At 41.7% G+C, this 13,080-nt stretch overlaps 1 protein-coding gene across 4 annotated transcripts in view; it reads left to right on the top strand.

The window, feature by feature from the left end:
* Positions 1 to 13,080, top strand: part of sez6l2 (seizure related 6 homolog (mouse)-like 2) — an 81,280-nt gene that overhangs the window by 15,278 nt on the left and 52,922 nt on the right. For all 4 annotated transcript variants that reach the window (XM_010901002.4, XM_010900999.4, XM_034295023.1 and 1 more), the window contains 2 exons: positions 8,088 to 8,280; positions 10,014 to 10,199. In XM_010901002.4, the coding sequence (XP_010899304.2) occupies positions 8,088 to 8,280; positions 10,014 to 10,199 (379 nt within the window). The remainder of the gene's footprint in view (positions 1 to 8,087; positions 8,281 to 10,013; positions 10,200 to 13,080) is intronic.

The raw sequence follows: 13,080 nt of genomic DNA, 5'->3' as shown, positions 1-13,080 counted from the left end.
CCTCAGGTGTGGGCCAAGACATCAATACATCATCCTTCCTCCTAAATTGTCAGGAGACAGGGAACATTTAGAAAATGCATTCCTTAGATCTACAAGGATTGGTACTAACACTACACCCCCAACACAATAATATAGCAGCGTAAGACCTTGGGGCTGAGATAGGGGGGTCCAGTGACACTATGGCCCTAACCGGGGTAGGCCCCGGACAGGGCCCAACAGGCAGGAAATCAATCCACCCACATTGCCAAATATCAACCAAAGGGACACCCACCAACCGCAACCACCCTGAATGAGGGCCGAGTATTGCCAGCAGAGTACAGCCCAATTGCACAAGTGCGCAACAGCGAGACAACAACAAGCCAGTGACTCCGCCCCCGAATGGCATCGGAAAGAGGGAATCCCAGTGGCAATGAGAGCCCACCTGGCAAGACAGCAAGGGTGGACAGTATCAAGCCTTTCTGGTCACCTTCATGCTCCTGGGCCAGACTACACTTAATCATAGACCATGCTGTAGAGATGAGGATTTAGAAGACACTTGAAAGTTTACATTTCTAACCTTAATTGGCAAATCATTCCATAGTAGTGGAGCTCTATGAGAGAAGGCTCTGCCTCCGGCTGTTTGTTTAGAAATTCTAGGTACAATTAAAAGGCCTGCATCTTGCGATCTAAGGTTATGTGTAGGTTTGTATGGCTGGATCATTTCAGCGAGGTAAGTAGGAGCAAGTCCATGTATTGATTTATAGGTTAACAATAAAACCTTAAAAGCATCAATAACCCTAACAGGCAGCCAGTGTAAAGAGGCCAGTACTGGAGTAATGTGTTCAAAAAAAAAATTCTAGTTAGGATTCTAGCAGCCATGTGCAGCACTAATTGAAGATAATGTATTGATTAGTCAGGGTAACCAGAAAGAAGTGCATTGCAGTAATCCAATCTAGAAGTAACAAAATCATGGATTTGTTTTTCTGCACCTTTTTTGTGATAGAAGGTTTCTGATTTTTTGCAATGTTTCGAAGATGAAAATTGACATTGTGATTCGGATTACATCACCCAGAGGCAGCATATATAGAGAGAACAATAATGGGCCCAGATCCGAGCCTTGAGGAACACCAAAACATACCTTGATTTGACAGAGTATATGCCATCCACACATACGAACTGATATCTTTCAGATAAACAAGACTTAAACCAGGCTAGAACATGTCCATGTAGCCCAATATGGGTTTCCAGTCTCTCTAAGAGAAGGGAGTGATCAATAGTGCCAAAAGCAGCACTAAGGTCAAGAAGCAACAGAACGGATGCGGAATCTTTGTCTGATGCCATCAGAAGTTCATTTGTTACCATCACGAGTGCACTCTCAGTACTATGATGGGGTCTGAAACCAGACTGGAGCATTTCATAAATTTTATTTGTAAAGCAATCAGTTGTTGGGAAACATATTTTTCTAAGATTTTTGATAGGAACGAGAGGTTCGATGTTGGCCTATAATTGTTTAATATATATGGATCCAGATGCAATGTTTTTTAGAAGAGGCTTAATTTCTACAATTTCTTGTGAGTTTGGTGCACATCCGGAGGAAAGGGAGCAATTTATTATGTTCAACATTGGCTGACCTAGCACAGGAAATAGCTCTTTAAGTAATTTTGTTGGAATCGGGTCTAGCTGACAATTTGTGGGTTTAGAACTCATTACAAATTTGGTGAATGTGTCGAGCGATACAGGATAAAAAATTAAAGTGTCCACATTGACACCTGGTCAGGGAGGTTGTGGACATTCTCAGGACAACTGCGATTTTTGGGACTATAAATATTCTATAAATATATGATTTTGGGGACCTGTAAATAGTAGCTTTGTAAAACGGTTTATCAGCCTGGTTAACTTTCACAAGTAAAACTTCAAAAGAATGAAAACCAGTGATGTGTTTAAGAGTACATTTATATTTACTGTCATAAATAATCGCAACACCCCTCCTTTTTGGGATGCACGAGGGATATGGTCACTAGTATAGCCAGGAGGAGAGGCCTCATTTAGGGCAGTAAATTGTTTCACGTTTCACACGAGCCGCTAACATCTAGTTTATTAATTTACTGCAACTGCCTTTAGAGCAAGGGATCTAACATGTAGGGGTCCCATTTTGAGTTGCGAGGTGATACAGTCATTTTTATTTGTGATCGAGGTTGAGGAAGGCTTTATCTTAATAAGGTCACTATTGTTAGCACTGCCTTGTTTAACTTTTCTCAGCCTGGAACGAGTCACAGTGGCAATAGGTAAATCGCTGTAAATGTTTTTCTGGAAAATGGATACGCAGTTGCAGCTCAGATAAATCCGTCTGTGAGGAGGCTGTATCCATAACAGTGTTTTTTGTTTACGGAACTGTAGCTCACATTAGCTAGTATAGACTTCTATCTCAAACAAAAAGGCCAAGAAGTTCTATTGGCTGCTAGTAAACCAAGGAGGATTTATCTGGCTACCGGTTTTGTCTACTAAACTGTATCCCACTGTAGTTACAATAGTTTGAACTTCTATCTCAAACAAAAATGACAACAAGTTCTATTAGCTGCTGGTAAACTGATGCAAATATGTCTGCAAGGAGGATTTATCCGGCAACCAGGTTTGTTTACTGAACTGTAGCTCACGTTAGGGATAAAATTGTAGACCTGCACAAGGCTGAGATGGGCTACAGGACAATAGGCAAGCAGCTTGGTGAGAAGGCAACAACTGTTGGCGCAATTATTAGAAAATGGAAGAAGTTCAAGATGACAGTCAATCTCACTTGGTCTGGGGCTCCATGCAAGATCTCACCTCGTGGGGCATCAATGCTTTTTGGTCTAAACTCCACTCGCCATGTTTGGAGGAAGAAGAAGGATGAATACACCCTACATCATTCTTTGGGGATGCTTTTCTGCAAAGGGGACAGGATGACTGCACTGTATTGAGGGGAGGATGGATGGGGCCATTTATCGCAAGATCTTGGATAACAACCTCCTTCCCTCAGTAAGAGCATTGAAGATGGGTCGTGGCTGGGTCTTCCAGCATGACACCCACCCGAAACACACAGCCAGGGCAACTAAGGAGTGGCTCCGTAAGAAGCATCTCAAGGTCCTGGAGTGTCCTAGCCACTCTCCAGACCTGAACCCAAGAGGATAAATCAAGAGGATAATGCCACCGAGAACCTTGATGTGTCCATGGATGAGGCTGAATTGGCTCCAGCCTGTGCAACAGATAGCAGTGACTTTCAAGCTCTTATCAACCGGGCAGTTTTGGAAACCTTCCCCATCCGCAGAGAAACTGGCAGATACTGGAAGGACTGGACGGCCTGTACTGTAATAGCTATTTGGATAATTCTGTTGTATGTTCTGTTTTGCATGAATAGTGTGGGTAGGTACTGAAATTATTACTAAGGAGCATTGGCACGATTTTGATACTGGCCATGTCAGTTATTTTCCCTGACTAATAACTCTCCGGAATGACGGCCTGTCTTGTAGACAATTAGCTACATTTTCATTTTATTAACACAATAGGGGAATGCACATTTTTGAAACATTTTGATAAATACTGATCCAATTACTGTAGGTCAACACCGTAGTTCAGCTGTTCTGAAACAGCACAGTGTTGTTAGCTTGAGTGCGGAAGTTTACAGATTTTGTGAGGTAGTGCATTGTTTATGAAAAGGTTTTATTGGTTCAAAGAGACCATAACCATTGATACAATGCACGTTTTCTTTCAGGAGAACATTTGGAGATCTATATCAATATACCATGGCCTTCCCATTTAGGAAAACTGAATGTATCATATACAGTTGTGCATACCCTGGCAGTATGCATACCCTGGCAGAAATTGTGACATTTTGGCATTGATTTAGAAAATATGACTGATCATGCAAAAAACATAATAAAGGATAGTGGTCATCACATAGTTGTTTGGCTCCTTTTTACAAAAATCAGGGCCATTTGGGTGGTTTCTGTTATCATTTTGATTTAAAAAGGAGCCAGACAACTATGTGATTACTTCTAACAAGGCCACCTCCTGTGTGAGTAGGTGGAAACACGGTACCTTGACAATAGTTTATCAATGGTATAAGGTCCATCCAAAATGTCATCCATATTAGCAGTACCTGAAGAGTTATTCAAGACTGTAGGAGGAGCAAAGAGAACCACCTGATGGGGAAGTGAAAGCCAGGTTTGAGTAGAGATTGATTGTGCCATAACTATTCAGATGTAATCCATCCTGGAGAAATAATTTCAGTCGGTGTAGGAAAGCTGTGAAATTGTCCACATATTGTATACTTAATGAACAGCAATAATCCTTAGCTGGCATATATGACTGAATTTATTTTCTGTAGAGCGGGAGTGGACCTGAGATAATGCACTGTTTACATTGCATTGCATTGTTGAAGTAATGTATGAAGCAGTGATTTTAAACCCTGTCCAACCTTTTAGAGTACCAGACATGTGTGTCAAACTGGGGTTCCCAATAATAATTGTTTACAATTATAGAATTGTACCAAATCAAGTCTATATTATTGCATTATGGTTAACTCTTGCAAGGGAACAGATGTTGCAGTAATGTCAACACACTGTTCACCAGACCTGGAGCTACTGACTGTAAAGGTGTGGCCCTTCACTGATTGATTTTGCTCCTCCCATCCTAGAGACAATGCCTAAATCAGGATAAACTGGTTGTTCAGTCAGTTCAACGCTGATCCATTACTACGGTAAAGGACTGCTTTGAAACAACAAATTGGCAGTTCTTCTGTGATGCAGTCGATGGGGACATTGATCAATACAGAGACTCAATATCTCAGCAAATATCGCCAAGTGCATCGATGATGTCATCTTGAGGGTCAATGTCAAAACTTTTCACAACCAAAAGACCTGGGTCAAAAGTAATGTCTGTGCTAAGCTCAGAGTACAGTCCACCAGCTATAGCTCTGGGGACCTGGAGGCTTTGATGAGATCCAGATATGACCTACGAAAGGCATGGAAATCAGGAATGGAAAAAGAAAATACAGGGATAAACTGGAATCTAACTACCACAGCTCTGACCCCAGACGCATGTGGGGAGGACAGCAACACATCACAGAATACAAAGGTAGGAATAGCAATGATGCTCATCCCGCCCGCCTCGCTCCCTGACATGCTCCACACCTTCTATGCATGGTTTGAGGCGACCAACACAATTCCTTCCATTAGGCTTGGTGAGGACCGAGACGGCTGCATTCTGTCCCTAACCTCGGCTGACTCGAGGAGAGCTTTTAAAAAAGTGAATCCTTGGAAGTCACCAGGGCCAAATGAGATTCCAGGCTGTGTCCTCAGGGGTTGTGCTGACCAGCTAGTGGATATTTTCACCTCCATTTTCAACCTCTCCCTGTCTCTGTCTGCAATCCCTTCAGTCCTCAAACAGACCACTATCGTCCCTATAATGAAAAAAGCTTCCATCACCTGCATGAATGACTATAGCACTGGCCTCCATCATCATGAAGTTCATCGAGTGGCTGGTCAGAACTCGCATCTGCTCCACCCTTCCTGACACCTCGGAATCCTTTCTATTCTCATACCGCCCCAATAGATCTATGGACGATGCCATTGCCCTGACGACACACACCGCCCTCTCCCACTTGGAAAAAGGCAACACATACGTAAGGATGCTGTTTGTGGACTACAGCTCTCATGCCCACTAAGCTTGTTCCTAAGCTCAGGACCCTGTGATTTAAAAGCTCCCTCTGCAACTGGATCCTGGACTACCTTAATTCCTTAGTTGGTGAGAATGGGCAACCTCACCTCCTCTGCACTGAACCTTAGCACTGGTGCCCCCCAGGGCTGTGTAATCTGTCCCCTCCTGTACTCATGACTGCGTGGCCACACACAGCTCCAACACTATCCTTAAATTCCTGGATGACACAACCATCCTAGGTCTCATCTCTAACAATGATGAGACCGCTTACAGAGAGGAGGTAAAGAACCTGGCTACATGGTGCCAGGACAACAACCTGTCTTTCATTGTCTACAAGACCAAGGAGATGATCGTGGACTTCAGGAAGTGGAGAGAGTCTTCGAATTCAAGTTTCTCAGTGTGTTCATCAAAGATGACCTCACTTGGTCCAGACAAGCGAAAGTGAAAACTAGCAAAAATCGACTATGCTTCCTGAGGTGACTCGAGAAGTTTAGCATGTCTGTAAAAACGCTCACCAAATCCTACAGGTGCACCCTTGAAATCCTCTCAAGGTGCATAACTGCTTGGTACAGCAGCTGATCTCCCACCATCTCCCTTCCGTGCATGGCATCTACCATACATGATGCCTGAGGAAAGCACAAAACATCATCAAAGACCAAAGCCATCCAGTCTATGGTCGGTTCACACTGCTGCCGTCTGGTAGACAATACCAGAGCATTGGGGCACGCACCTCCAGACTCACAGTTTTTTCCCTCAGGCCATGAGGCTCCTTAACCAGCAACACTGATCTATGATCATACTGATCACACATGAACATTCAAGATACTCTCGTGTCTTTTCAGGTACATTCAATGTACAATAGAGTATTCCCTATACTCATATTTATCTCTAATGTTCAGTGCTTTTACCCATATTGTTCATATTCCCCATCCTACTCTTTCTAAAATTGCTGATAGTTTACATTGTTATGTACACTCACCTAAAGGATTATTAGGAACACCTGTTAAATTTCTCATTAATGCAATTATCTAATCAACCAATCACATGGCAGTTGCTTCAATGCATTTAGGGGTGTGGTCCTGGTCAAGACAATCTCCTGAACTCCAAACTGGATGTCGGAATGGGAAAGAAAGGTGATTTAAGCAATTTTGAGCGTGGCATGGTTGTTGGTGCCAGACGAGCCGGTCTGCGTATTTCACAATCTGCTCAGTTACTGGGATTTTCACGCACAACCATTTCTAGGGTTTACAAAGAATGGTGTGAAAAGGGAAAATCCAGTATGCGGCAGTCCTGTGGGCGAAAATGCCTTGTTGATGCTAGAGGTCAGAGGAGAATGGGCCGACTGATTCAAGCTGATAGAAGAGCAACTTTGACTGAAATAACCACTCGTTACAACCGAGGTATGCAGCCAAGCATTTGTGAAGCCACAACACGCACAACCTTGAGGCGGATGGGCTACAACAGCAGAAGACCCCACCGGGTACCACTCATCTCCACTACAAATAGGAAAAAGAGGCTACAATTTGCACGAGCTCACCAAAATTGGACAGTTGAAGACTGGAAGAATGTTGCCTGGTCTGATGAGTCTCGATTTCTGTTGAGACATTCAGATCCATCATGCCTCGTTACCACTGTGCAGGCTGGTGATGGTGGTGTAGTGGTGTGGGGGATGTTTTCTTGGCACACTTTAGGCCCCTTAGTGCCAATTGGGCATAGTTTAAATGCCACAGCCTACCGGAGCATTGTTTCTGACCAAGTGCATCCCTTTATGACCACCATGTACCCATCCTCTGATGGCTACTTCCAGCAGGATAATGCACCATGTCACAAAGCTCGAATCATTTCAAATTGGTTTCTTGAACATGACAATGAGTTCATTGTACTGAAATGGCCCCCACAGTCACCAGATCTCAACCCAATAGAGCATCTTTGGAATGTGGTGGAACGGGAGCTTCGTGCCATGGATGTGCATCCCACAAATCTCCATCAACTGCAAGATGCTATCCTATCAATATGGGCCAATATTTCTAAAGAATGCTTTCAGCACCTTGTTGAATCAATGCCACGTTGAATTATGGCAGTTCTGAAGGCGAAAGGGGGTCAAACACAGTATTAGTATGGTGTTCCTAATAATCCTTTAGGTGAGTGTATTTACTATAGGTATGTGTTTGAGTAAAATGAAAATGTTTCATTCTACTGAACTACTGAAAACATTACAGTCAAATTCCAAATACAAATATTGTCATTCAGGGTATTTATTTGTAGAAAACAACAACTGTTTAAATCCAGTGTTTCAGAGTAAATGCTGTTTTGCTTCAAATGCCTAATTTTGGTTAGGAACTGGTGTTAAAAGTGTTTTTACTTCCCAGTTAATCATAAATCAGTGATTAAATGTCCACCATCTCCCCTCTCTCCAGGTGAAGAAAGCGAACCTGTCCAAAGACGAGTCTCTGACTATCTATGGTTATGGGGGGACAGGACTCGAACTCTTAGCTAATGAAACCCTGATGAGTGAGGGTCAGGTGATTCGAAGCTCAACTAATCAGGTGCAGATTCACTACCGTAGTCTCCGGCAGACCAATCATGGCATGTTCAGTCTACACTATCAAGGTAAATTTACAGTGCAGAATTTTGTTTTTGCACATCTCACAAATAACATACAGTGGATATAAAAAGTATACACACCCCTGTTATAATGCCAGGTTTTTGTGATGTAAAAGAGTGAGACAAATATAAATAATGTCAGAACTTTTTCCACTTTTAATGTGACATTTGGTGTGAACAATTCAATTGAAAAACAAACTGAAATCTTTGAAAAAACCTTACAATAACTTGGTTGCATAAGGGTGCACACCCTTTTATAACTGGGGATGTTGCTGTGTTCAGAATTAACCAATCACATTCAAACCTATGTTAAATAGAAGTAATTACATACCTGCTATCATTTAAAGTGACTCTGATTAATTGCAAATAAGGTTCAGCTGTTCAATTAGGATTTTCCTGACATTTTCTTAGTTGCATCTCAGTGCAATAGCCATGGTCCACAGAGAGCTTCCAAAGTATCAGAGGGATCTCATTGTTGAAAGATATCAGTTGGGAGAAGGGTTATATAATAATTTCCAAAGCATTAGATACACCATGGAACACAGTAAAGACAGTCATCATCAAGTGGAGAAAATAAGGCACAACAGAGACATTACCATGAAATCAGGGAGGCTTCCAAAAGGCCTACAGCAACATTAGAGAGACCGCAGGAATTTCTCGCAAGTACTGGCTGTGTGCTACAAGTGACAATAATCTCCTGCATACTTCAAATTAATGGGTTATGGGGTAGGGTGTAAAGACGGAAGCCTTTTCTTACAAAGAAAAACATCCAAGCCCGGCTGAAGTTTGCAAAAGCAAACCTCAAGTCTCCCAAAAGTATGTGGAAAAACGTGTTATGGTCTGATGAAGGTTAAACTTTTTGGCCATAATTCCAAAAGGTATGGCAAAAACAACACTGCACATCACCCAAAGAACACCATACCCACAGTGAAGCATGGTGGTGGCAGCATCATGCTTTGGGGCTGTTTTTCTTCAGCTGGAACCATTGCCTTAGTCAGGGTGGAGGGAATTATGAACAGATACCAGGCAATTTTGGCACAAAACCTTCATGCATCCGTTAGAAAGCTGAAGATGAAATTCACCTTTCAGCACGACAACGACCCAAAGCACACATCCAAATCCACAAAAGCATGGCTTCACCAGAAGAAGATTAATGTTTTGGAATGGCAGAGCCAGAGCCCAGACCTGAATCCAATTGAACATCTGTGGGGTGATCTGAAGAGGTTGTGCACAGGAGATGTCCTCGCAATCTGACAGATTTTGAGCGCTTTTGCAAATATTGCCACGTCAAGATGTGCCATGCTAATAGGCTCCTACCCAAAAAGACTGAGTGCTGTAATAAAATCAAAAGCTTCAACAATGTATTAGTAAGGGTGTGCACACTTATGCAACCAGGTTATTGTGAGTTGTTATAGGTCACATTAAAGGTGGAAAAAGTTCTGACATGATTTATCTTTGTCTCATTCTTTTACATCACAAGAACCTGGCATTTTAACAGGGGTGTGTAGAATTTTTATATCCACTGTATGAACCAATCCAATATTCTTTTAAGTGCACTGTGTACAACCTAAAAATTTAAGGGGATATTTTTTCAGACTAATTTCAAATGTGCTATTAAGGTATTCCAAACCAGTGAACTCTTTGATTGTGGCATAGTGCAATGGTTTGTTCACATGCCATTCTGGTTAGTTTTGGGCACTTAATCTTTCTCCCTCCCTTAATCTCCCCTATATGGACAGCCTTCCTCCTCTCCTGTTCATTCCCTCATTCTCCTGAGGGAGGAGGTGTGACCGTAACTGACATCCACCCCGGAGGCCAGGCCCACTTCCACTGTGACCCTGGCTTCCAGGTCAGGGGCCATGAGGTAGCCACCTGCTTGAACATGACGAGACCTCGTTGGAGCTCTACTGAACCTCAGTGTGTGGGTAAGTAATTTATCTTGTCAATATGATACAACAGTTTTCTGTCCTGAAAAATAAATGTTTTTAAATATAAGAAACAAATGATTATTCGAATGAAAAAAGCAATATTTCATTTGCTTCTGACCTAAAATCACGCAGCCTTCTTACTCATAATGTTAAAGGTGTTAGCCAACCAGTTTGGGCGAACATCATTCCTTCTACTGCTGCTGGCAACAAGTCATCAATTAACATGGCTGAGATCAGTTTTTGGTGGAGTCTGTTTTTTGGTCAGCCCCAAAAAACAGATTTGAGATTTTATTTCAAATTATATACCTAGTATAGCGGCATCAATATTTCTTCCATAATCTGCTATCTTAGGATCTCCTACTAAATTTAGCTATGAAATTCCATAGAAATTTCAATTTTCTTTACAGTTGTTACACACAAAAAATACTTTGGGCCCAGAGACAGCTTAGTATCTCGTTTGAACGACTAAGTATATCGTTTGAATGAGTTAGTACAAACAAATTATGCGAAAAAGAAAATTAAATGTTATCTTTCTTTTGCTACTTAATTTTAAGTCCACCACACTTATAAGTTCTAGTCCGCTGTCGTCTTTAGAATATGTCTACTGACATACAATATGTCTATATGTATGTATGTATGTGTATATATATACAGCTCTGGATAAAATTAAGAGACCACTCAAATTTTTTCTTTTTTCTCTACATGTATGGCAGCTATTACATTCCATGTTCTGTTAAATTCCAACACAGGCACGCCTCATTTTACTTAATGAGGTACTGATTTGGTGATTAGCTGAACCAAATATAATTTAATGAGAAAAAGTATAAAAACCACTGCTGTGGTCATCACTATCCTCTTGCAAAAGGACCAGCTAGATGGCAAAAACAGTGCAAGTAGTACCTCAAAGGTAATTTGAATAAAAAAATAACCATTCAGCATGACAACAGAGTTGAAAAGAAAAGCTTTGAGTGAGAAAAGAAGGGTTCAAATCTGGCTTTACTGGCAAAGGAATGCAGTGAGTGTCCAGTTGCTTCCATCCTGAAAATGTCAAAGATGGCGGGTTCATAAGAACAATGTCTAGCAACAGACATTGGGGACAATAAAGCTACAGACTGGTAGAGAGCAAAAATGACTTTCCACTGACCGAGATGACCGTCAACTAATTCGAATATCACTCAACAACCTTAGGATGACATCAAGTGACCTACAAAAAGAATGGCAAACAGCAGCTGGGGTGAAATGGAGGATCGGTGATGATCTGGGGATGCTTCAGCAAGGTTGGAATCGAGCAGATTTGTCTTTGTGAAGGACGCTTGAATTAAGCCAAATACAAGGTTATCCTAGAAGAACACCAGCTTCCTTCTGCTCAAACAATGTTCCCCAATTCTGAGAATTGTTTTTTCCAGCAGGACAATGCGGCATGCCACACAGCCAGGTCAATCAAGGTGTGGATGTACACTAGCAGCAATTTAAAAGAGTGTTCTGTAAACTAGCAGCAATCTGGGTGTCACGGTTGAGCATGGGAAGGAGGACACAGGTGCAGAGTCCAAAAAGGCAAAAGTGTGTTTAATGAACTCAGAAAGTACAACAAATAAAAGGGAACAACTGCAGGAACAGGCAACAGGAACCATCAACATCACACAACGAGTGAGCAAACATGGCACAGGTGGAAACAATGAGGACAAGGACAGGCTGCACACAAGGACCAAAGGCAAAAACCAAAAACAACAGGCTACATTCACAAACCAAAGCCAAACCAAACAGAACCTTACACCGGGTAGTATTATAGATATGGCAAGTATGGCTGTAATATACATAACAATGTGAACTAGAGCGATTTGGTATAATTATTGAATATTATAGATACATACAGTTGTGCTCAGAAGTTTGCATACCCTTGGAGAATTGGTAATACATGTACCATTTTTAAAGAAAACATGAGTGAGCAGGCAAAACACGTCTTTTATTTCTTATGGGATTCACATTCAACTGTAGGTCATAACAGAATGATACAAACATAAAACAAAACATGGCAACAAAGAATAAAATGAATTGTCCCTTATTCAAAAGTCTGCATACCCTTAGTCCTTAATACTCTGTATTGCCCCCTTTTGCGTCAATGACAGCATGAAGTCTTTTGCAGTAGTAGTCTTTGAGGCCCCAAATTCTTGCAGGTGGTATAGCTGCCCATTTGTCTTGGCAAAATGCCTCCAGGTCATGCAAAGTCTTTGGTCATCTTGTATGAACTGCAGGTTTGAGATCTCCCCAGAGTGGCTCGATGATATTAAGGTCAGGAGACTATGATGCCTTTAGAGCTTACACATAAATCAGTGAGCCACCACCATACTTCACAGTGGGGATGGTATTCCGTTCTCTTTAGGCCTTGTTGACCCCTCTCCAAAAATAGTGCTTATGGATGTGACCATAAAGCTCTATTTTAGTCTCATCCCTCCCAATTACAATGTGCCAGAAGCTGTGAGGCTAGTCAAGGTGTTGTCTGGCATATTGTAACCAGGCTTTTTTTGTGGCATTAGCACAGTAAAGGTTTATTTCTGGCAACTCGACCATGCAGTTCAATTTGTTCAAGTATCGTCATATTGTGCTCCTTGAAACAACCAAACTGTCTTTTTCCAGAGTAGCCTGTATTTCTCCTGAGGTTATCTGATGGTTTTTCTTTGTATCCTTAACAATTCTTCTGGCAGTTTTGGCTGAAATCTTTCTTGGTCTACTTGAACTTGGCTTGGTATCGAGATCCCCAAATTTTCCACTTCTTAAGTGATTAAACAGTACTGACTGGCATTTGCAAGGCTTTGCAACTGACATTTGCAATATATTTTCATTTTAATTTAATCTTTATAAAGTTCAATTACCTGTCTTT

Source organism: Esox lucius, chromosome 11 (genome assembly GCF_011004845.1).
Source record: "Esox lucius isolate fEsoLuc1 chromosome 11, fEsoLuc1.pri, whole genome shotgun sequence".
In the NCBI taxonomy this organism is placed as follows: Eukaryota; Metazoa; Chordata; class Actinopteri; order Esociformes; family Esocidae; genus Esox; species Esox lucius.
The sequence above is the reverse complement of the archived record's forward strand: the minus strand, read 5'-3'. Positions and strand labels throughout refer to the sequence as shown.